Source organism: Saccopteryx leptura, chromosome 5, assembly GCF_036850995.1.
Source record: "Saccopteryx leptura isolate mSacLep1 chromosome 5, mSacLep1_pri_phased_curated, whole genome shotgun sequence".
Taxonomy (NCBI): Eukaryota; Metazoa; Chordata; class Mammalia; order Chiroptera; family Emballonuridae; genus Saccopteryx; species Saccopteryx leptura.
Window position 1 is genome coordinate 77,524,014 of NC_089507.1, and position 23,332 is coordinate 77,547,345.

The following is a 23,332-nucleotide window of genomic DNA, read 5'->3' on the forward strand; positions in this document are numbered from 1 at the left end:
GCAGATTACTTACCAGCCACGGATCTCATTGCCAAATTTTCCCTTCTAAATTTTTCATTAAAGGAAATCAAGAAAGGTAAACAAAAGTAGCCCTTGGGAAAAATCAGCATAATGGAAACAGCTCATTTATCAGCATGGCCTCAGAGAAATGTCTTCTTTTTTTTTTTTAATGCATCTTTTGGGGCCAAACACTTGTGTTCATGCACTGGAGCACATTTACTCAGACACATTTTCTCTAGGTGTGTGCAGTCACACCACACCTGGCTTTGGGTGAAGGTATAAAGGGTGAGTCAGACAGGATCCACTTACCTTCAAGGCATCTTGGGTGTCATCCAGACAGTAGACTCGAACACTGTACTCTAGGGATGAGCAGCAGAGCGGCCCAAAGATGGCCAGCTTCAGGCGCTTGGCGGCCGTTTTGGTGGTGGACTGGCCAACCAGAGCGTAGGTGCTGAGGCTCTCCGTGAGGACGTGGCAGGCCTCCGCGTCCAGCTGAATGTAGCAGGGGGTAGTGAAGTTCTCCTCTCCCACCACAACCACGTCCTGTGGGGCAAGAGAGGGGGTCTGGTTGAGCTCCGGAGATCCTGCTGGCAGCCATGACAGTGACCAATGGCAGTGTTAGATAAAGCAGGACCTCTTTTCTTGAGTTTTGGTTATTACTTTTCCTGCTCTTTTCTTTCCTCAGACTTTATTATACCTTCATTTCCATCCTTCATCATAATCTCCCTTACTTCCCTTGCTTTTATACTGCTTATTTTTATTTAGATGTCATTTACTTAACATGTTTTGATCTTCTGAGAATCCACATAACTGAAATCTACATGAAATTTCATTCAGATTCATGAATTATCCTTTTAACTTTAGTGTACTTAGGTTTATTATCTATTTATGAGAATCTCATGTTTTAATCTCTAAATTTCTTATTGAAACCAAAAATACTATCTTATTTTAATGTTATTATAGCATAGTAGGTTTTTCTCCCTTACAAATCTAATGATTTGAAAGAAATAAGACAAATTAATAAATTATGCAATACCATTCTACTATGTTCTTCTAGACTTACCCACCAATTCCTTTCTAAAGCAATATCCTATTTTTCCCCAATGATCTGGGTTGCTGGACTCTACAGAAAGCAAACTATGTAGCAAATTCCATGCCTTTAAGACAAGTTTCACTGTTGTTACTGTTATTTTTCATGTAGGCCTTTAAGTAGCCTATCACTTTAGATTTTGAAAACATTTAGCAAGAAATAAAACTAAGTGGAAGTGAGGAATTTTGTGAAAATAGTTACTAACTCAACCAGATTTTGATTTATCCAAATGACTCAGGCCGCAGAAGAAATCATCTGAAAGCCTAAGCATAGAATCCAAGGGTCACAATTCCACATGCTTCCCAGGGCATCCAGGTAATAAGAGTGTGTGTGAAGCAGGACAGGCAAGAGACGATAAGGAGTGGTGGAGACTGTGGTAAAGTGGAGCACAAGCCTGTCTAAAGAGCTCAGTTTCCACTTGGCATCAGCTCATTGCAGCTTAACAGAAATGCAGGCTCGATGAGCACACGGCCTTTAATTTTTCAAGAGAAGCTGGAAGTTCAGATTTTTTATGTGAAATCTTCCTACTTTTAATTACTTCAAATGTAAAAGGAAATTTCATGTGGGAGAAATAAAATGCATATGCAGGCCCGACTCACCCTCTGCATTAGGCTACTTTACCTCCACAGAGGCAGGAACTGTATTTACTTTGTTTTCCACTGTAACTCAGTACGCGTAGCTTGCGGTGAGTAAATGGTTTTATGTCCAAAAAAAAAAAAAAAAAAAGAATTAGTGATTCATCATAAACTAAGTTCCTGGGGCTGGACCAGTGGTAGGATTCAAATAATTTAACAACCGGCTTTCTGCCCTAGTGACCGTTTTTTAAGTATAAAAAAATGATATACCGAGGCCTGACCTGTAGTGGCGCAGTGGATAAAGTGTCGACTTGGAAATGCTGAGGTCGCCGGTTCGAAACCCTGGGCTTGCCTGGTCAAGGCGCATATGGGAGTTGATGCTTCTAGCTCCTCCCCCCTTCTCTCTCTCTGTTTCTCTCTCTCCCTCTCTCTCTCCTCTCTAAAAATGAATAAATAAAATTTTTAAAAAAGCAGAAAAAAATGATATACCGAAAGGTAGTTTATTATTTCATGCATTTAATACTTAAATAAGAACAATAATAGAGGTATAGAAAACTAGATTACGTTATGAGAGTTTTCAAATATTAATAAAAAATGTTAAATAATACTTGACCAAAAAACAATAAAACTGTTATTTAAGATATTTCCATATTGCTTCTTAATTGGCACCTTCACTTTCTACTGAAATAACAAACACGAGGGAATTAAAATGTAGTATTTCGTCAAAGGAATAATGACTTTCATTAAATGAATAACTAAATATTACAAGCATAGTTCTGTCAAATTTTTTTCACCTATGGACCAGAATGAACATTACTATGGGCGCTTAGAATACACTGTTGCACAGATGAACATTAAAAAAGAGTAAGGAATGTAACTTTATAATTTCCTCATCCGGCAGCTGCCCAGGCGCTCACCTTAGAGAGAACCCTGATTACTGGTGACATTTCAACAACCAGTTCGCCAAACTCAACAAAATATTAGGTATCGATTCTGCCGAACCGGTGCGAACCCACCACTGGGCTGGATAAAGGTATAAAAGAAAGTAATCCCCTTAGGTGGTTTTTTTATTAATTAAGCCCGGCATCATCCTCTCAGCTCTGTTTTCATAGCATCTGTAAAATCATTTCTTCCACTGAACCTGTACCGTAAGATGAAGCTCAAACTGAACCGGAAAGAAGGGATGGAAGCTCAGCACCGCCTGGTTTATTGCAGCCCCAAACAATATCTAGTTCCAGAAAGCCTCTGGGAAGATACGGTCAAGAATAAAGAGACACTGTCACAAGTCTGAGTGTTTTCATAACGATTGTCCTCTCTCTCAGCTCTTCTAATCTCATCCTTTTTTTAAAATAATTATTATTGATGAATTGTTATTATTATTCAGACTACCCAGATATAGAGAGAATTTTAGGATATTAGGCAGAGAATTGTGCAAACACTTTGGGGTTACTTGAGACTAAGACTTTGGGGTGTTTTTGAGATAAGTCACTTAAAGTTTAATGAAATTGAGGTTAGATTTGGTTAAGTCTGGTCTTAAGATGAAGTATATCCCTAGACTTCAATCCTGGACTTGAGTTCTTCAGGCAAGGGGTGTTCTCCTCTAATGGCTAAAAGAAGAACATGTGCATAGGAGAAAATTTCAGGACATCTCAGGGATGCCCTGCTGCTCTTTTAAGTCTAATACTACTTTTTCCTAAAATATAAGGGTGTTGTATATTTATGTATTACTTTTCAAAAATTTATTTCCTAAAAGAAACATATGATATGCAATCACAAAATATACAATATATAGCATATAGAGTGGATACTTGTCTTTGTCATGTTTACGCAAAAATCCAGAAGTAGCTTTTAAAATTATTTGCTTTTTTTAACTTTTTTTTTAGTATTTTTCTGAAGGCAGACAGACTCCCACATATGCCTGACAGGAATACACCTGACATGCCCACTAGGGGGCAATGCTCTGCCCATTTGGGCCGTTTCTCTGTTGCAACTGGAGCCATTCTAGCACCTGAGTCAGAGGCCATGGAGCCATCCGCAGTTCCCGGGCCAACTTTGCTCCAATGAAGGCTTGGCTGCAGGAGGGGAAGAAAGAGATAGAAAAGAGAGAGGGAAGGGTGGAGAAGCAGATGGGTGCTTCTCCTGTGTGCCCTGGCCAGGAATCGAACCTGGGACTTCCACACACTGGTCTGACACCCTACCGCAAAGTCAACTGGCCAGGGCCTGCTATTTTTTGATAAACATATTCCTGACATATGCCTTCCTGAGAATAAGAATAATCTAAATTGTACCTTTTACATGGGTATTTTTATTTAAACAATAGATACCGTTTATTCAAGGGATACCAATGGAAATGTACAAACTTTTCAAAAGGTATTGGGTATAAAATCTTTCTTTTTTATAGAGACAGAGAGAGGGATAGATAGGGACAGACAGGAATGGAGAGAGATGAGAAGCATCAATCATCAGTTTTTTTGTTGTGACACCTTAGTTGTTCATTGATTGCTTTCTCATATGTGCCTTGACCACGGGCCTTCAGCAGACCAAGTAACCCCTTGCTCGAGCCAGCGACCTTGGGTCCAAGCTGGTGAGCCCTGCTCAAACCAGATGAGCCCGCACTCAAGCTGGCTACCTCGGGGTCTCCAACCTGGGTCCTCCACATCCCAGCCTGACGCTCTATCCACTGCGCCACCACCTGGTCAGGCTAAAATCTTCTTGATAAACATAACAAATCCTTTTGCACTAACTAAAGGGTTCTGATGTCAGGAACAAGATTTGCTAAGCCACTGTCCTTAAGATGTTATGATGACAACAGCCATAAAGAGTCAAGATGCCATAAGTGTTCTTCATTCTGGTGGAGCTTAGAAGACTGTTTCTGTTTTCCCAGGTTAGGTTCAAAGGAACTAGATAGATCCCTGGGACTTGTTTGCAAGAAAGTGTCTAACCCAGAAAAGAAATTTTCTGACCCAAATGCAATGTTTCTCTACCTGCAAATTTAACATTTATATATATTAGATATAATTATATATACAGTGTGTGTGTGTGTGTGTGTGTGTGTGTATTTCCCTTCCCAAAATATAGTATGTATATTACAAAATGGACTCATGTAACACTCCTAAATGCACTTTCCCTATGAGTTAGCTCATGCTTGACCATCATTTTCTATGTCTGTCAACAGATAAAGCATTTCAGTAAACTTTCTGTCTCTGTCCTTATCCCTTCTTGCTTCTCTTCCTCTTTCTCTCCTCTCTTTGTTCCCACCTTCCCTCTCTTACTTTTAAGAGTAAGATAAAAATTTCATCCATGTTTTGCTTTAAAAATAAAAACCTTCCTATTATTTCTCCTGCTTATCTGCAGGGACTGCTCCCATCTCTTCTTTATCCCAACAGAAGCTCACCTCCCACTGTCCCTGTGCTGCCTGGTTCTTGAGCTGTATTTTCCAGTCTTCGGTACTGGGCTCAGCGCAGTGATGCATTGTGAGGATGACTGGTCGCGTCAGCAGGGCTCCCGGAGGCCCACAGCTCACCACAGGGGTCAAGAGGGTCTGAGTGTCTTCCATGGGTGGCCTAGGAGAACAGAGAACAACATCAGTGACATTTCTGTAGTATTTATGTGTATGAACTCTTTGAGATTTTTATATCTAAAATTGAACAAATAGTTTCCTTTTGGAGTTTTTTTAGGGAGAAATGGGGGTAACGGAACCAGCTTGGAAGACATGCTACTTATACTAAGACTTTTTAAGACTGGAGGTCTTTATGATAACAGTTTGTCTGCCAGCTTTCCCTGTTTCCCTTCTCCCAGATACAAGTAAGTATGCCTTTGGCGACGTCCTCTGAATTCACATACAGATAATTTCAGGATGGAATAAGAAGAAACAGGGTCCTTATGAGGTTACATAACCACGTTTTCTGAGAACACTTGCCATTGGTCTCACAGGGTTTTAAGTACTTTTGTGTTTTGGGGACCTGACTTAAAGAACACTTTAAAAAATCACTTCAGAATAAGGACACCCCAGAGCTCAACTTCTTTGAAATAACTTTCAGGAACAATTCAGACTAGTATAATAAATGTATTCTTTTGGAAGTGACCAGACAGAATATAGAATTGCATTTCTATAGCAATTTAAAATGAAACAACTTTTCTTGTATACTTGATACTATGAGAGTATGAATGGAAAGAACCTTAAAGATCCAAAATCTTTATTTCACATGTTTATGTTTTTTAAATTGACTTAAAATTTTCCCTAACAAGATTGCAATCAACAAACTAACAGATAAACAAACCAAAGTGATCAGTTGGTATGTGAAGAAGTAGTCCCAAGGTGTTGAATGGATTGCCCAAAGTCTCACAACTAATAGTGTTAGGGTTGGGACTAAAACCAATGCGTTTTCAACAACAGTCCTCAAAACTACTCTGTAGTTTAGATAATGTGGCTTAAGAAATAATTGACTCATAGAATTTTAGAGGAGGGATATCCCTTGGGAGCCAACAAGTACCACCTTCTGTCCATAGTAGGAGCCTCTCTACACTATGTTGACATGTGGTTAGTGCTTTTGACACATCCAGAATTATATAGTCCACTACTGCTCAATCCACCTCCTTGACTATCAACTCAAATTTACAACATATTCTTACTTAGAATGAACACAATCTTCCTTCCTGACACTGACACTTCTCTATACATATCTTGTCCTGCTTTCTCACCATTTTGGCAGGAAAGCCTTTCAAATACTTAGAAATTGTTATTATGTCTCTAAAAAGTCTTCTGTGTTTCAGTCCAAATATCCTCTCAATTCTCCAACTCCTTAAATTTCAACTAGAGAATCATGGTTTCCAGGTCTCTCCCTATATTTTTTTCTTCACTTTCATATAGATGTCTGTCAGTGTTTTCATGTCTTCACTGAAGTGAGGCATATTGAAATGAAAGTAATGCTCCAGTAAACAGTGCAGGCAGACTATTATTTTCTTTTTTGGAATATTTAGTTTTATCAATGCCTCACAAAATCGTTGACTTACATTATTTTCAATCAAGTAATTATTTATAAATATTATTTAGCAAGTTCAAATTAGATGAGAAGATGGAAATAATATGGCTAAGCATCTCTTTATAAAATGAGGCAATAAAGCCCAAGAAGGATAAGTAATTTGTTAAACTAACCACTCTATGTATTTCTAATATGAAAGGCTCTTAGGCTAAGTCTCTATAGTTATGTGGTTGCTATGATGATGGCTTTTGAACCAATGTGCATAAATTTATATTTAGATACTTCATTTCAATTTAATAATTTCAGGGAAAATTTCAGGACATCTATTTCTGAATGCTATGTATTTCCTCCAAATACTGGCTGTCTCATCCAGTCTTTTATCCTCTAAATATGATACGCCTGCCATTTATGTTCTCATTCCAATCACTGATAACATTGTAATACAAGAATAGGGCAAAGACAGAGACCTTTTCAAGGACACCACTTGAAACACATCTCCAGTCTGACATCAATATTTGAGTTATTTATGTCAGCCAAATATAAATCCATTACAATGTACATTGTCTAGTTCACATCTTTCCATTTTATTCACATGGATATTGCAAAGGACACATTAAATTCTTTTATATATAAAAGCAGTAGCCACTTGAAGTGAATTTTTCTCTACTCTTTACCTATGTTTATATGTTAAATATTACATACCCTAGAAGTTAGCTTTTATCTATGGCCTCATTTAACACTCAATGAGAGAAGTTGTTACTATTTTAAAAGTACTGTTGGAAGATAATTCTCCGTGGAGCGTTCATGTTTTCTGCACGTCCCTATCTCTTCAAGGCAATTGCATAGCACACACCTTAGAAGATAAAGGTAGCGCTTACCTCTGGAGCATATGCCAGACATGTCTACTTCCCATTATAAAGGACTCAAGTTCCTCTAAGCCAGGGTCTTGAAATGTAGTCACTGAGTGTGTAGATGTTGTCTGACCCTGTTGGCATCACTCTTTCATAACTGGGGCTCAGGAAACTGGGAGAGAACTGATAATAGTCTGGATAGTGCTACTCCTGTAATAACTGTACTCTGTCCCTGACCAGGATTCTAGTGCCATCTATCAGCATCTACAGAACTGGCAGCCAACTTGGTAGCACCTGGGTAAGGTTAAATCTTATAGATTCCTTAGTTCTTGACAATTATTATTATTATTTCTGAGGACTCAATTAAAATTTGGCATATTTTCCCTTTGATAAAACTTGGCTATTTCCTCACTGATTCTAAAAATTTACTACAATCTCACCAACCTACAGCTTTCTCTCCCTTCTATTTAGAAAATCAAAACAATCTTTGACTCCTTTTCATTTTTTAATGTTATCTCCATTCTCACTGAACAACAAGTTTTATTAAACCTAAAGATATCAAGGTACTTGAAAATAGACTTATACTTGAGATCTTCAGAACACACTACTACCCTCTCGGCCCCCTCATTTCCACTTCCTCTTAACCTCCTTCCTTTCAGTCTGAAATTCATGGTCTCAGATCATGAGTGAAGTTTTACTTTCACTGTGTCATGGTTATTTTACACTATCTGCCCTGAGTATTTGAATTCTATTTCTCCTGTAGTGGGTCATGGTAGTGGTGGTACTATGAAACAGTGATTGAATTTTCCTGTGCAGTTCTCTTTTATTTTAAAAGTATACTTGAACATTAAACATTTTTAAAATATATTTTATGTCATTGAATTTTTTAAACTGAATTTATTGGGGCGACACTGTATAGGTCTCAGGTGTACAATTCTATAATACATCATTTGTATACCGCAGTGTGTTCACCACTCCAAGTCAAGTTTCCTTCCGTCACTATTGATCCCGCCCCATACCCTATTCTATCTCCTCCCACTCCTCTTTCCCTCCTGTAGTCACCACACTGTTGTCTGTGTCTATGGAGCATTAAACTTTTAAGGAAGGAAACTAAAGTGGAAACCATTTCAAGTGGTCCTTGCAGTACAATGGGGGATTGGAAACATCTGTCTCTCAGTCTGCTGGCAGCAGCCGGTGCTTGAGGCAGAAGGAGGAGGGGTCCTTCTCCTCGCTGAGCTGCAACAGAAGGGAGAAGACTCCCTGCTGGGCCAGGGAGCTGTCAGACCTGGGAGCTCCGAGCACACCCCTGGCATGCAATATTGATGGGCGCCATTCTTGAAGGAGGGAGAGCATGAAGAGGAAGGGGCAGTAGGTGTCAAAAGAATTTATTAACCCAGTGAGGTGCAAGAATGTCATGAATAGGAAAGCGGTGAAGTGAAATTCATAACAGGGAGTGAAGAAACAAAGAAATAATGGTCAAAATCTTTCAGAGTTTTCAAGAGGAAATAGGAAATACTTATTAATACTTAAGGAAGAAGTTATGTAGGTCCAGAAAGTTAAAATTTACCAAAGGTCAGAGTGTTTAAATTCACATTTTATTTATATAAAGAGAAGGTATTAAAATCCATTAAACAAAAATAGTAGAAAATACATATAAACAAGTCTGATTCACGTGTTTGCAGAGAAGGGTTTGATACATCTATATCTCAAGTTACCTTAGCTTTTTAAGCAAACATTGTGTAAATATTAATTGTAGATGATATGGAAATGAGTGCAAAGCAAAAATTAGCTGCAGAAGCAGCAATTATGTAGAAATTCAGCTCTGAACACTGATTAAAAATTTTAAAGGCTTTTCAAAGTCCAGCGACAATAATACCATGGTAAATGCTCTCAGACAGGAGTTTTCATTTCCTGTCAGAGAGATTTTCTCATCCTTGGCTTGCTCTTATCAGTGAGGAGAACATCTCCTACACAGAAGTGCATAATTTACAAAACTTTCACAAAAGCAATTGCTTTTGCGGCTCACGGCACACCTGTAAGGTAGATAGGGTAAGTATTTATGTTACCTTATTTTCCAGAAGAAGAAACTGAAACCCGGAGATACTAACACGCTTGCCTAAGGCCACACAGCTAGTCACAGGCATAGCTAGAATTCAAACATAATCATTTGGCTTCTTTCACATAATGGTGTATTTTGAGTTGCTTATCTGGGTTTAGGGCTTTGAGAAAAAATTTTTTTGTGTGTGTTTGCTGGAGCTGGTTCAGAACAGCTTATTAAAAAGAAGAAGCTGTCTCCATCTACCTCCGTGTGGAGCCGAGATGCCTTCTATTAACACACGACTTCTGTCAGATCCCTCAGGATGACAACCCACCCTAGGCTCAGCTGCCTGTTAAAGCACATGGTTTCCCATAGAACTGGCAACCTGAAATATTTACACTCCGTATCTGGCAGGGAATATCAAACTCACTTGCTATCAAAAGCTCAATTCAGCAAAAAAGAATATTTATGGCTGTTGTGCTAAAGGACATGCCACCATTTCCCTAGACAGGCCAAAATCTGTCCCTAGGTTAAGACAGAACAGCTAAGTATGGTGCCCTGGACTGAATTACTGAATCCTGTGTAATTCTTTTACTTAATTTACACTGGACCTTATACCGTCTACTTCCACTGAAGGACACTAACAGAAGCAGCCCTGAGAAACTCACTGCTGTTTTTATTTTAACATGTTGTTCATTGTATTAACAAAATGTCTTTTTCATGTGGAACCACAAGAGGAATCATTGAGCTTCTTCCGGGAATACTGTTTCCTCACGGACACGTGGATTTTGTAAGTTACCACGCTCCCCTCTAAAAAGCTTCAAAATAGTAAATTCATGACCTATTATCAGAAAATATGCTGGTAATTAGACCAAATATTTTATACTCTATCTGCTCACACCTGACTTTATCTTATCTTTTCTAATCTTATTTTTCCCTTTTTCCATCCACTTATTTAAAACTTTTTTCTCTTGTTGAAAAGACTGTGTTTTCATAAATCACCTTGAATAATATCTTTACAAGTAGGATTTCAATAAAGAAAGACTGCAGAGAAAAGCAAGAGAATAAGATATAAATATACCTGGCCGTGTCTCCCTTACCTCCTACCTCTAGTCTCTGTATAGCCGTTTCTTCAAAGGGGGAACTTAGGGTGCCACTTAAAAAAAGAATACTCTGTGTTTTACTAAGAAATAATAATGTCAACTACAGTTTACAAAGTTCCAAACAACATGTTAAAATAAATTAAAACTTTCTACTATATAATCATCTACAAAAAATATTTTTGTTCCACTATCTTAACACATTATTATTTATATTCAGTAAATGCTGGTATATATGACAGTTTTATTTGCCTCACTACTAACTCACACCTAAACTCTTCTTGTTGGGATTTCATCCTTAAAAAGAAAATACCCAAAGACCATCAATGTCCTGAGTTGACACATCCAACATATTTTTATTATTATTCTTTCTTTACATTTTAATTTTAATGACAACTCTGTCAACCACTTCTTCCATCTCGAAACTCTCTTGACTTTTGATTTTTTTCCTGTTAGCACTTACATTCATTCTTGCATTTAAAATATTTATTTGAGGGGCCTCTATACGTTAAACATTATGCATAATGCTAATTCTTTATCTGCCTTATCCTTTCATGTTCTATTTAGTTTAGCTCATCAGACCCAAACTGTAAACAGGAACATTTCCCCAAGTTTGTTCCCCACGTCTCTTCCTTCTGTTTCCGCACCTTTTCCCTGGAGGACCCGCTCACCGGTGACTTCCCATCTGTACGAATCCCGTAACCCCACTCATGCACACTGCACTCATTTAACTCAGGATTTGTCCTGTCAGACCTCTTCCATTGCTCTCGCAACTCTCACAGTGCCCAAGGCTCGGTACCCAAGCATATATTTTTTGTGCTTTGCGTCACATCTAATCAGTTAGGAAATACCTTTGTTCTGGAATATATTTCACTTTCCATTCTAAGGGCTCGAGCCTGGCTCTGTCCCCTGTCCCCTCACATCTGGATTATTGCTCCAGCCCAACCAGGCACCCAGCCTCAGGGCAGTCCTTCTGTTTCCTCCCACAGCCCGTCACCAGGTCAGCCTTTAAAAAGCACTGCTATTTCTGTATCACATGGCTGCTCAAAGACATCAATGCTCCCCTCCCCTCCCCCGCAGTTTATAAAAAAGATTCCACTTGCCTTTGTATTTGAAATGTCTAAACTGATTTTTTTGGTCTTTAGAGAAAACAGCTAGGTAACTACAGAATACAGAGAATGGTAAAATTAACATTCACATCATCAATTCAAATTGTTTTTCAATAAGCAATGACACTGCGTAAAATTTCAGGCTGGGTGAGGCCCACATTTTCTAAACTGCTACTGGACACCAGGCAAAAAGGCCCGTGTGAGTGACATAAGTCGTGGAAATGGTCTCCACGGGGGGAACCAGAGGCTGTGCAGCCTCTGCAGAGCTGTGCCAAGCCGGGGAGGTGGGAGTCGCGTCATGGTCTCGCCGCTCGGCTCCCTCTGGGTCAGAGACAGTATGCCCTGTCTCTGCTGCTCATTTGGGCTGCTCATCTGCCATTCCGTGCTTTCTCTTCAAGCACAGTCGGTAATGACAAGGCTCCTCTTGTCACATTCACTATGCCACATGTAATTAAGTTCATGCCTCCTTTTGGACAGTTCACATCAACAGATGACCAGCTGGATCCTATCCAGCTGGAAAAACACCCAGTTCTGGACTCAATCAAGGGAAACAGAGAGAGGAAAATGGAGAAAAATAATCAGAATTGTCCCATTAATGCCTTCAAGTGACATTTACACCTCCTGAGGTCCTCACTGTGTCTTCTCTGCAAGAAGTCCTTTCTCACATCATGTGAGGACAGAAGGGTCCTCAGTGAGCGATAGAAAGAAACTGTGTTCAGAATGCACTAGGATGAAGAGGCTGAGGCTAGCTTGTGTCCCGGTGGGATGGGGGACGGGCGGCCTGTGAGAGCTGGTCGGAGAGCTTTGCCGTGAGATAACCCTGCGTGAATTTTGGTCTCACCCAGCCCTGAGCTTGTGTGTGAAACCTTGGCTCTATGACGTCATTTCCCTGAGCTTCGTTTTCTTCATCTTTAAAGTGGAAGTCATCCTAACTTGCAGAGTAGTAGGGAGGAATCAGTGAAATCAATAGTATACTGAATAAATGGTAGCTATGCTTGTTATGTTTTAGGACTATGTCTATATCCTAAAACACACACTTGTCATTGCGTTTTGACAAGAGAAAGAAACCTATCTGGTTCACAACAGAAAATTAGCGAAGAGAGGCACTTTCTCATTCATTTAAGACAGTTATCCTTTTGTGTTTGTTCCTTCTTTCTATTTTCTTTTGAGATCTTGAGTTTTCTATAGCTTCCTTTTGATAAACAGAACTTCTCTGATGCACAGTGAATTCAATAGAATACTTCCTTAACTTCAGGTGGTAGGTATGGCAAAGCAGGATTTTGTCTCCTTTTCTATAGAGTAAAAGGCAGAGGAATCTAAAAGCAGAAGTGTCTAGCTTTATCAATTTTATGTTTTCTCTTTCTTTCATCTGAACATACAATTGTCCTGGTCAGATGCCGACTAGACGGTGAGGAGGAAAGCTGTGGCTGGCAGGGGAGAGCACACATCTTTCAGGGTCAGCACGGCCCTGCAGCAGCCCCTTCTGGCTGGCTCTCCAGCTAAAGATATCACTGATCACATGGAAAGTAAAACATGACCAGCCCTGGCCGGTTGGCTCAGCGGTAGAGCGTCGGCCTGGCGTGCGGGGGACCCGGGTTCGATTCCTGGCCAGGGCACATAGGAGAAGCGCCCATTTGCTTCTCCACCCCCACCCCCTCCTTCCTCTCTGTCTCTCTCTTCCCCTCCCGCAGCCAAGGCTCCATTGGAGCAAAGATGGCCCGGGCACTGGGGATGGCTCTTGGCCTCTGTCCCAGGCGCTAGAGTGGCTCTGGTCGCGACACCCTGGAGGGGCAGAGCATCGCCCCCTGGTGGCGTGCCTGGTGGGTCCCGGTCCGGCGCATGCGGGAGTCTGTCTGACTGTCTCTCCTCATTTCCAGCTTCAGAAAAATACAAAAAAAAAAAAAAAAAAGAAAACACGACCACCTCACTGCTTCTCAGTGTAAAGCACTGGCCAGTACTCATTCCTGTTTAAACAAAATATCCACGTTGGCATGGCCTTCAGAGATGGAAGTACTTAGTGCTAACCCTGACTCTGGACAAGAGAGAAAATAAAAAAATATAAAGGGATCTTGGAGTTTGCTAATCTCCGTATCTGCTGCTGCAAAAGAAGGGCTCTGAGGGCCCATGAATGTTGCTTTGCATTGGGAATGAAAAAATGAATATTTGATGTGAGTAAATACAAGCCTTTTAGTGATTTTCTGTTGCTCAAATTTAAGGCATGAGTAATGCTCAGGGCATTTTATTATTTTCTTTGACAGGCTAGTGTTTATGTAGCCTCACCACCTGAGGAAAGAATGTTCTGGGTCCTACAGATTATAAATATCAATATTTCCACCTCAAGCATAATAAAATAGCTTTCTGGATACTGAACAAGACTAAAAACGGATGTTTTTCTTAGGACAAAAGAAGGGATAGAAAAGGTATAATGTGTTATAATGATAACCTAACTCTATGTTGTCACTAATGATTTGTATGTGGAGTTTAAGACTAAAGAGCTGATACCATTCCCCTTGGAAAAAGCAGCAAAAATTACATGTAAGGATCATGGTTTCAACATTTTTTATTTTAAGATCTCTGTACCTCAGAAGTATTCATTAATCAGCCAGGCCTCTAAAGCACTACTGAACACATGCACTTTCCTAGTGGGAACTAAGAAAGAAATATCACGTATAATTTGTTAGAGGTCAGCCTGGAAATTGAATTTGGGGCTTTTAAACGCCTCTTGCTATTTTCACTTAAAATAACTTCATCTTTATGATAATGACACATTCAAAATAGCACCTTTTGAGTTAATCTAGTTTTAATCAACCCTAGCTCCATTGAGAAAGGCCCAGCATGAATTTATAGGTGATGAACATTAGAAGGATGTTGGTAATGCTTGTTAGAAAGAGTCACAAAAAGAAGAATCTGCAGGTTAGAATAAAGTGCTAGGCTGAGGGGGGCGGGGCAGGTCAGGAGTTGGGGTTCGTCTTATTCTTTGTGACCTTCATTTCTATAACAGGAAAAAGTTAGATTCTTAAGCCAGGCCACAAGAAGCTGATGTCTCTGTGTCTGCCCACGAATCTCTCTGGACAATCAAAGGGTCTTATTTCTTTGTCTCTCTGGACAATCTACGGATCATGCTTATGGCCATTTTTTCAGCTCATATGTCCACATATCCACATGGGAAGAGATCTCTGGCCTTCTGTCCATACTCAAGATCTGCAAAAGTGTCTTCAGCCTTTGACATAAAGGGAAGTAAAAACTGACCTTTTATAGGTCTAGGAACACAAGGGTATGTCTAAGGCAGGGCGCTCAATACAAAAACATGTTGGGTATATTATTTCTATTGTACAATTCTCTTACAAGTAGATACTGGTAAAGTGAAGTGCAGCAGAAAAAGCGTATTTACCTCATGTTTTCTTTCCTGTGTACAGTCACATACATTTCGTAGACTCTCCCTTGGGGAATGGCCCCAGCGGGAATCAGCAAGCTTACTCCTGAAGAGCAAAAGAGAACAGAAGTCGCGTCAGTCCTATGAGTCAAAGGGAGAACTTCACAGAATGCCTCTGAAATGAGAGAAAGGGAATGAGATTCTGTGGCCATGTAGCCACATGCCTGCTTTCACTCTAAATACATGTAAATATTCACAACTGGTCTGGTTTCCTTCCTTATTGGCCTCCTTTGTCACTACAGCTCCCTCTGAACTGCCAGGAATTAAAGAAATGATGTAATTTTTTAAAACTCTTGTTCTATTCAAGGAATAGACAGATGGTTCCACTGTTGTTTTCCTTGTAAAAGAAGGGGAAGACCAACAACTGCTCTTAAAATTTCAAACAGCTGTAATGATGCATTATTAAAAAAGAAAAATCTCCACAAGATTAAAAGTCAGAGAAATACTAACGTCAACAATATCAAAAAGCATCAATTTCTAAAATATCTGGTCAGCTTCAGTGTTTCTTCGTAACAGAATAATAATTGATAAGAATGGTTTTTATCACACATAGCTCAAGAGAGTGAACAGTACTTGCTAGTTATGCCCATCAAGCAGGTTTTTTACTTAGTTGCTCATTAGTGCCATTTTGCAGGACTATTGGATTGACCTCTGTTCTAATTAACTGCCTGGAGCAGTGGGTGGCCACTGGAGCTTGCATCAGAATCACCTGGAGGATTTGCTAAAACAGAGATTACTGGATCCCTACCCCCAGAGTTTCTGGTTTTATAGTTCTAACAAAACTATAAATGTCTGCAGCTCTAACAAGTTGCCAGGTGATGCCAATGATGGTGATCTGTGAACCACTCTGTAAGAATCACTGTCCTGTGCCAGTGCAACATCACCACAAAGAGTAATTCAGGGTGGGCAGCAACAGGAAGATACTTGGCTTCATGATTTTATTCCAATAGGTGCAGATTATTTCAAATCAATTAAAATTTATGGAGCACCGTTTTGAGTCAGTGTTTGGCACTGTTGTGAATGCCAAGAATGAAAAGATAGGGCTCTTATCTTTGAAGAGCTTCTAATTTAATTATCAAGGAAATGCAGTATACCAAATGAACATAGGGCAGTAAGAAAACTTGCCTGAGCACGTTGGAAAGTCTCAAGAATAAAGAATGGAGAGTTAAGGAGAAGTGAAGTAGTTATTCAAAGGCCTTCGTATTACTGGTGGAGCATGCTGAGTCTTGGCTTTCTGGGTAAGGTGAGCCACGTGAGAGTGGTGGAGCTGTGGGGAGTGGACTGCCACCTTCATGCAGTGAAGGATTTACTGTGGTACACAGTGGAAGCAGGCAGACCACAGGAGGCTACCAAGCCTCGGAGTTTTTCCTTTTTTCAATGGGATCAATAAAATGTACCTCTGTATTTATTATAGGGATGAAATAAAATTGTGAATGTAAAATAACAAGAATAAGGCTTGACACATTTTAAGTTAACTATTATTACTCTATTATATAAAATAATCTATGTAAATCACTGTTGCTTAGTCCACAGAAAGTTATTTAACATATGCTAGTTCCCTCCTTTCCACTTGAGAAGCCTTTATAATAATTAATCTATAAAAATGTGACAGGTGTAGAAATGGGAAGGAAAGGTAGAATTCAGTGAATATGATTTTTAAAAACCATATTGTGAATAATATAATGTTTAAATAATGAAGAATGATAGAGCATATTTTGACCTATTCATTTTATAGGCTATCAAATTTATATTTAAAATCATGATTTTAAAGTGCATACAAGAGCACAAGAATTAATGAGAAAAAGGTGAAAAAAGCATTTTATATATTATATGATTCTAACCATGTGAAATGTAGAGAAAAATGAAAAATAATATTCCATTAAGTATTTCAATTTATTAAAATATACTTTTAAAGATATAGGGTAAAAAGTTGCCAAGGCATTGAAATGGGGAGCTGAATAAGAGGAGGAATTAACGACAAGTTCATATTCAAACCTGAGGACCTAGTGGTTCTGTATATTGGCATTCTGGCTGTTGACACATATATTCTTTTCTTATATTACACAAAGACTTTAGGTCAATAAAATTGTTTCTTATTGTTGTATTTGCAAAATATTCAGTATTGTCCATAAGAGCTAAGGTTTATTCACAGAGAACTCCATTAACCCTCTTATGACCCACAGTTCCAAAACCAATACTACTGCTAAATAATAAACTGAAAATTAAATAATACCACAAAATGACACATGATAAAACTGTGATTCTAGATAGCGATGTCAGGAGTAGGAGTATCTTATAAAATCATGAGACTAAAGACTGTGCAATAAAGAGTTAATAAATAAAGATTTAATGTGTATTATGATGTTCTCTGATCATCTAGAAATTAGCATTCTGAAGTATGGCTTCCTATAGTGAATTGGAGCTGAACCAACTGATATGTTTTCTAATTAACTTGTCCTTTTAAAGTGTAATGACAACAGTGAGAGCTTCTGGCTTGATGTGCCTTCTGAAGCTCTGTTAAAAATAAGGACAATGACAGCTCTAAAGTACACCTCAGCAGAAAGTTGTTAGTATAATATTTATAGAGTTAAGTGTTTTCAGAATTGATTGGTGGAAGATGAATGGTTTTGCTGATTTTGTCTGAAGTAATGTAGATTTACATTGAAAGTAGATTTGGGTTAGATAGGCTACATTGAACTTTTTAGGCTTAATGAAAAAAAATGATCTGGGCACAAAAATATGTTTTAAAGCTTCTTTTTGCAATGTACATCTTTAGGAATTACCTGAATTGGGAACAATAAGGTGACCCCCAAGAGAGTTGAAGGTGCCAAATGCAGTACAGGATGGATCAGTCTGCCTGGCCAGACTCTGACTCTTCAGATTGAGGGCCTCATTCTCCAACAAGGACTGCGTCATCTGAGGGGACAGCTTTGATGCAAACTCAGAGAGGTCATCTTGGGGGGTGACAGCACCTGAAGTGTTGTACACTTTGATTTTCAGGTTAGGCAGTGGATCCAGAATTGGAGAGTTGGTCATGGGGATTTTGTCTGAGACATCATGCAAGGCATAGACAGGTCCCCTATACATGGCTGCAGCTGATGTGAGGTCTGGAGGTACCGCCAGGAGATCTTAATCAGAAAGAGAAAAGAAGGGTAGTTGAATTCTTCAGTCAACTGATGTTAGACACTCTCCTCCTGATACATTCTGAGTCAAATGCAAGGAAATTCAGCAAATATTAGAGATGTATAGACTCTAAAGTTTTGCTGAAAATAGAGCAATTAGATGGCTATGATCCATTTTATTATTGGCTGCAAATAAATAGACAGGTTTTATATTTTGTCTTGAAGAATACTCATTGCTCTGAAGATACTTAGCTATTTCAACAGGTGAGACTCTTAGACAGTGATCCCCACTAGGTATCTATAGGTAATAATTTCTCGTCTATTCTGGATTTTGTTTCATCTGTAGACCACTCTATTCATAGAAATACAAGATGTTTTGTCAAAAGAGAGAGAGAAAAAGAGAGATTCAAGAATCAGCCAACCAGTCCATATACTCTTTTCAAATAAAACTTATAACGTATGACAGAGAAACCTGTTAGAGAATTTAAAAGATTAATGCACTCTGTCAACTCTAACTTGTAATTCAAATGCTGTTAATACAGTTATTAACAAAACAGACCAAAACCCCTGTTTTCATGGAGCTTACGGACTCGCTGAACAGGATGATTTCACTGATTTTGAAGCTACACAGGGAGGTTATTTATTTTCATAAGTTGTAGGTGTGAAGTGCAATGTCAACTGACCTTGTCTTGCTGCCTTGATGTTCACAGGCTGAAAGCCTCCATTGAGTGCCGAAGAGTCAATAATATCAGACTCAAAGTCACGATGATTCTTCCGATACACAAATAGGGCCACAACTACAGAAATGGCCAGGCAAACAATCACAGCTATAACAATGCCAACATACAGAGCAATGTCATCTGAATCAGGAGCAGCTAGACAGGAAAAGGAAACATTGAACCGACTGGTTAGAGAAATTTCCTACAGTAGACATGCATCTTGCTATAATTTTTTTCCAGACAGTTATTGCCTTTTTTATATGTTAACTTCAAATCTATTCCAAAAGCTACATAAAACAACTGTGACCTTCAGTGGTAAACTATCTCTGATTTTTTTTTCCTTTCTCACTCTGGATCCATCCTCCCTACCCATCTATCTAAACTTGGGCAGCAAATCTCATTTATTGCGAGATAACAAAAGAAACTTGAGCTAAAACCATCCTGACCCACAGGACAAAAAAAGCTTATTATTAATTTCAGGTGGAAAGTTTGTAAGGTGGCTTTGAATTCCCTGATAGTTCTTTAAAAACATAAACACTCTGCTAGAAATATCTGGCATGTTCTGAATCTGTGTATTTATTGAACCAGAATATTTTCCTAGTATGCCTCCAAGTCAGAAAATTACTTTCCATAGTACTCTTCTCACTTTCCCCTAAATCAATGAATGGGTAGGTGGGGGAACGGTGTCACTAAGCAAAACAAATATCAGGAGCAAACATGTTGAATCTGAAAGGTGTGCTTTTAGAAGACTCAGATCTGAGGAGCAGAGGTTAACACTGGTTAACCAGACTTTTATACAGACTTAGTATCACCTCGCAGAACCCTGAGCTTCTCAAGGTCTCTTGTTGAAGACTTCCATTTGAGCTCCTCATTACTGGGATAAATTACCCCTCTATAGTGTACTCAGTAAGATAAAGGCCGGGTTCAATGAACAGAAAAGTCAGACTATCCCTGAAGGTAAGTAAGCATTTGACCAATTCAGTATGTGGTCAGATGGGAGGGGGGCTATTTCTGCTGTTTCTGGGTAAAGAGAGAACAGAATTCCTGTAAATTTTGCATGTTCCTTGGTGGCATAGAACATGCTTTGATCCAACTGCAAAAGGTGGTAAGTACAGCAAAACAAAAGTAAACCATTCCTGACATCTTCCCATGGACAACTTTAAATCTCTGCCTTCAGTTTTCTGTGGCCCACAAAAATTATCAGCAACGTTAACTGAAGCTTCTTGGCTCACTTTAAAAGAGGTGATTACACAGGTATGTCAGGTGGTCAACAACAGCCTTTCTATACTTAATTTCATATGTACACTCATTATGTGGGAGGAGAATTTTCAGATCTGTAGGTCCCATGACCTCCTAAAAGCTGAGGAACCACTACTTTTTCCTAAGACTCCTAGCCACAAGGTTTATATGGTGTAATGACTCTTCATTTAAATTGGCAGAAGCTCAGAAAAGCACCTCCACTCTCATGTCATGGTTTCTTTGACACATTGACAGTATAAAGGAATTCCCTGTTGAAGTCACCATGTCTCTTGTAGAACTTTATGTTTAGATGCATTGTATGTGGAAAGATTATATAAATATTTTTCATATTTTTTGTTTTAAACCACTGTCTTCCCAAAGTTTCTGGAATATCTGCTTTCCTATCAATCAAGTCAACATTTCAGAAAACAAGTAACATCCCAAACCCTCTTGGTTGTGTGAGCACTGTTTTCAAAATGCTGACCTTACTTTACTGACAGGTCTATCTGGGGCCCTGAAGCAGCATTCGGAACTCTGGTCAGGATATTATACAGAAATCCTTAATATTTTACTTTACCAGCTGTAATTACTTATTCAACATTCATGATTTCTAACTCAATAGATCTACATTTTCTCAACCCTTTACTCTTTAACATTTGAACCCTGCTCTTTATTTATATCAGCATATTTTATGGTCTGTTTTGTCAGCTACGAGGATTCAAGATTTGGATGGTAGGCTGATAGATTTTAAAGCTGGCAGAGACTTGAAATGACCCTTTCTTCCCTTCAGCAGTGAAAACCTAATTTGTTTCTCATGTTAGAATATATTAGGCACCTAGTTCCCATGTGCACATCTGTGATCTAAAGAAAGTAAACTTGAACCAGAGGCAATAAGGTTAAAAGATTATCAGCAACATAAAAACCAAACATGAAACTTACAAGAAAATCCATATTCATTCTGGGTTCTCTGTTCAGTTGAAATAGGATAAATGAAACCTTGAAAAGAAACAAATATTGAAACAAAAATAGGAACAAAATCAAATCAATGAGGAAAACAAAATGAGAAGCATGAAAAATGGTTAATTAAAAGAAAAGGAAAAAAATCTCGCGGATCTTTAGAATTCTGGTTCAGTACAGAGTTTTGATTTTGCATCTCCTGTCTGCTCTGGAGTCTCAGGAAGAATTAATAAGTAGGCAGATTGAATTTCGGAGCAAAAACTGGTCTCGAGTCACTAACTTTGGAGTGCTTAAAGTCTTTTATTGAGCATAAACTCTAATGGATCTAATTTATTTCAGACATCATGGGTCATTAGCATAAGGAAAATCTTTTTTCCTTATCCCTGCCATATGCTTTAATTCCCAGGACATATTCTGTAGGGCTCTAAACAGTTTTTTTTCTTTTTTATTAAATCATAACAGCTTGCTCTTGGTCTAATAGAACTAAAGGAGACCTGTCGTCATTGGTCAAAGGTTAAACGCCCATTTACTGAGCTGAGCCACCACCACCTCTCCTGTTCCATTTCAGATTTACTTTTTGGATTTTTTGTTGTTCCTGCCCCCCTCCATTTAATAGGAATCCAATAGGTTTTCCCAAGAGACTGGGCAGTTTGTCAATGCAACGAGAACTAGATGCTTTTTATTTGAAATCATTCAAAAATCAATAGGGCCTAGAGGTTAGAACATTATTTATCTTAGGGCTTCAGAGGAATGGTGTAAACTGGGCAAAATAAAAATCTCATCTCGACAGTAAGTGCAGAAATAACTAGCAATTTTATTTTTCTTTCTTTTTAGTACATTCCCAGGTAGGAAATAAAAAATAACAGTAATAATAATAAAAAATACTGATGTGAAGTAGAAGGCTAGAAGAAAAGATTTCAAAATGTAAGACACAAACTTTTTATATTAAAGAATCCATGGAAATTTTGAAGGTACAACTTTTAACTGGCTCCCAAAGTTGTCTAATATTTAATATGTGGCAATATGAGTTAATCAAATGATCTGGCACCATTTGGATCAATCAAATGATGAAGAAAAAGACATATGTGAATTAAACTTTCCTAGTGATACCCAAGGGCAAAAATGTAGAGAATCTACAAAAATCCCAATTAATTGGTTCAGAATTAAAGGTGTATAATGCTTTAATTCTAAAGGTAAATGTGAATTGTGCTTCGGGTATATAATTTTTAATTTTATTTTTTTATAGTTTGCAAAACGTTCAGTTCTTACAAGCTATTTACCTCGTTGGCGGAACTAATTCTGGAGAAACATGTAGTGCGACCTTAATGAAAGAGAGGTTTGCTGCAGCACACACAGGTTGGCTCTGAATTAATGTTTAGTGTTTTATTTTAGAGCAATGATTGCAACCTCCAACTCAGTGTTATAAATATTATATTCCTCATTCCAGGTGTCTGAGTCCATGTATTAGGTTTGATTTTCATTTTGAACACTTCTGTCTGGTAATAACCTTTTTCCATTTGTATTCTGTGAACTCAATAATAGAACACTTGGGACAAATACAGGCACTAGAGAAAAGGTTATTTATTTTTGAAACCCAAAGACTTAAGACAAGGCAAATTCACTGCTAGGAGAGGAGAACAGATCACTAATGCTGTCATTTTGGTAGGAATGATATTAAGGAGGGATGCCAACAGATTTGTTTTTGGCAGGTGGTAGGGTCTGGAAATTAGTGTAAATAGGATATTTGGGAATGATCTGATGTTCACCATGAAAATGTTGGTAAAAATGAGTGAGGTCCTGCTGGAATAAGCAGAAGAGCTGGAGTTTATAAAGGCAGAAGTCAATCTCCAGAGAGACAGCATGGGCTGAAATTTCTCCCTGTGAAGCAGTTCTGGGTTTTCCTTGGCTTTTAGCCTTACTTCCCAATAGAACCTCTCCCTGTTCTCAATAAGAAGACCAGGAAATTGTAAAAAGAAATTCCATAATTTTGATTTTATTCTCAATTTTCCCACCCAATAAATATGTTTGTGCTTTATGGTATTTATCTGAAGCTTATATTTCATTGCAGGCATAGAACTAAAATCCATTCATTCATTTATGCATTCATCTAACAAGTA

General features: G+C 38.5%; 1 protein-coding gene across 3 annotated transcripts in view; it reads right to left on the minus strand.

Annotated features, from left to right (window-relative positions):
• Positions 1 to 23,332, minus strand: part of UNC5C (unc-5 netrin receptor C) — a 425,750-nt gene that overhangs the window by 47,418 nt on the left and 355,000 nt on the right. For 2 of the 3 annotated variants that reach the window (XM_066386368.1, XM_066386365.1), the window contains exons 8-13: positions 21,198 to 21,254; positions 18,984 to 19,175; positions 17,962 to 18,306; positions 15,137 to 15,224; positions 5,060 to 5,228; positions 310 to 543 (exon numbers count right to left, since the gene is read on the minus strand). In XM_066386368.1, coding sequence (XP_066242465.1) covers positions 310 to 543; positions 5,060 to 5,228; positions 15,137 to 15,224; positions 17,962 to 18,306; positions 18,984 to 19,175; positions 21,198 to 21,254 — 1,085 coding nt within the window. The remainder of the gene's footprint in view (positions 1 to 309; positions 544 to 5,059; positions 5,229 to 15,136; positions 15,225 to 17,961; positions 18,307 to 18,983; positions 19,176 to 21,197; positions 21,255 to 23,332) is intronic. The other variant, XM_066386367.1, reaches the window with a different exon arrangement.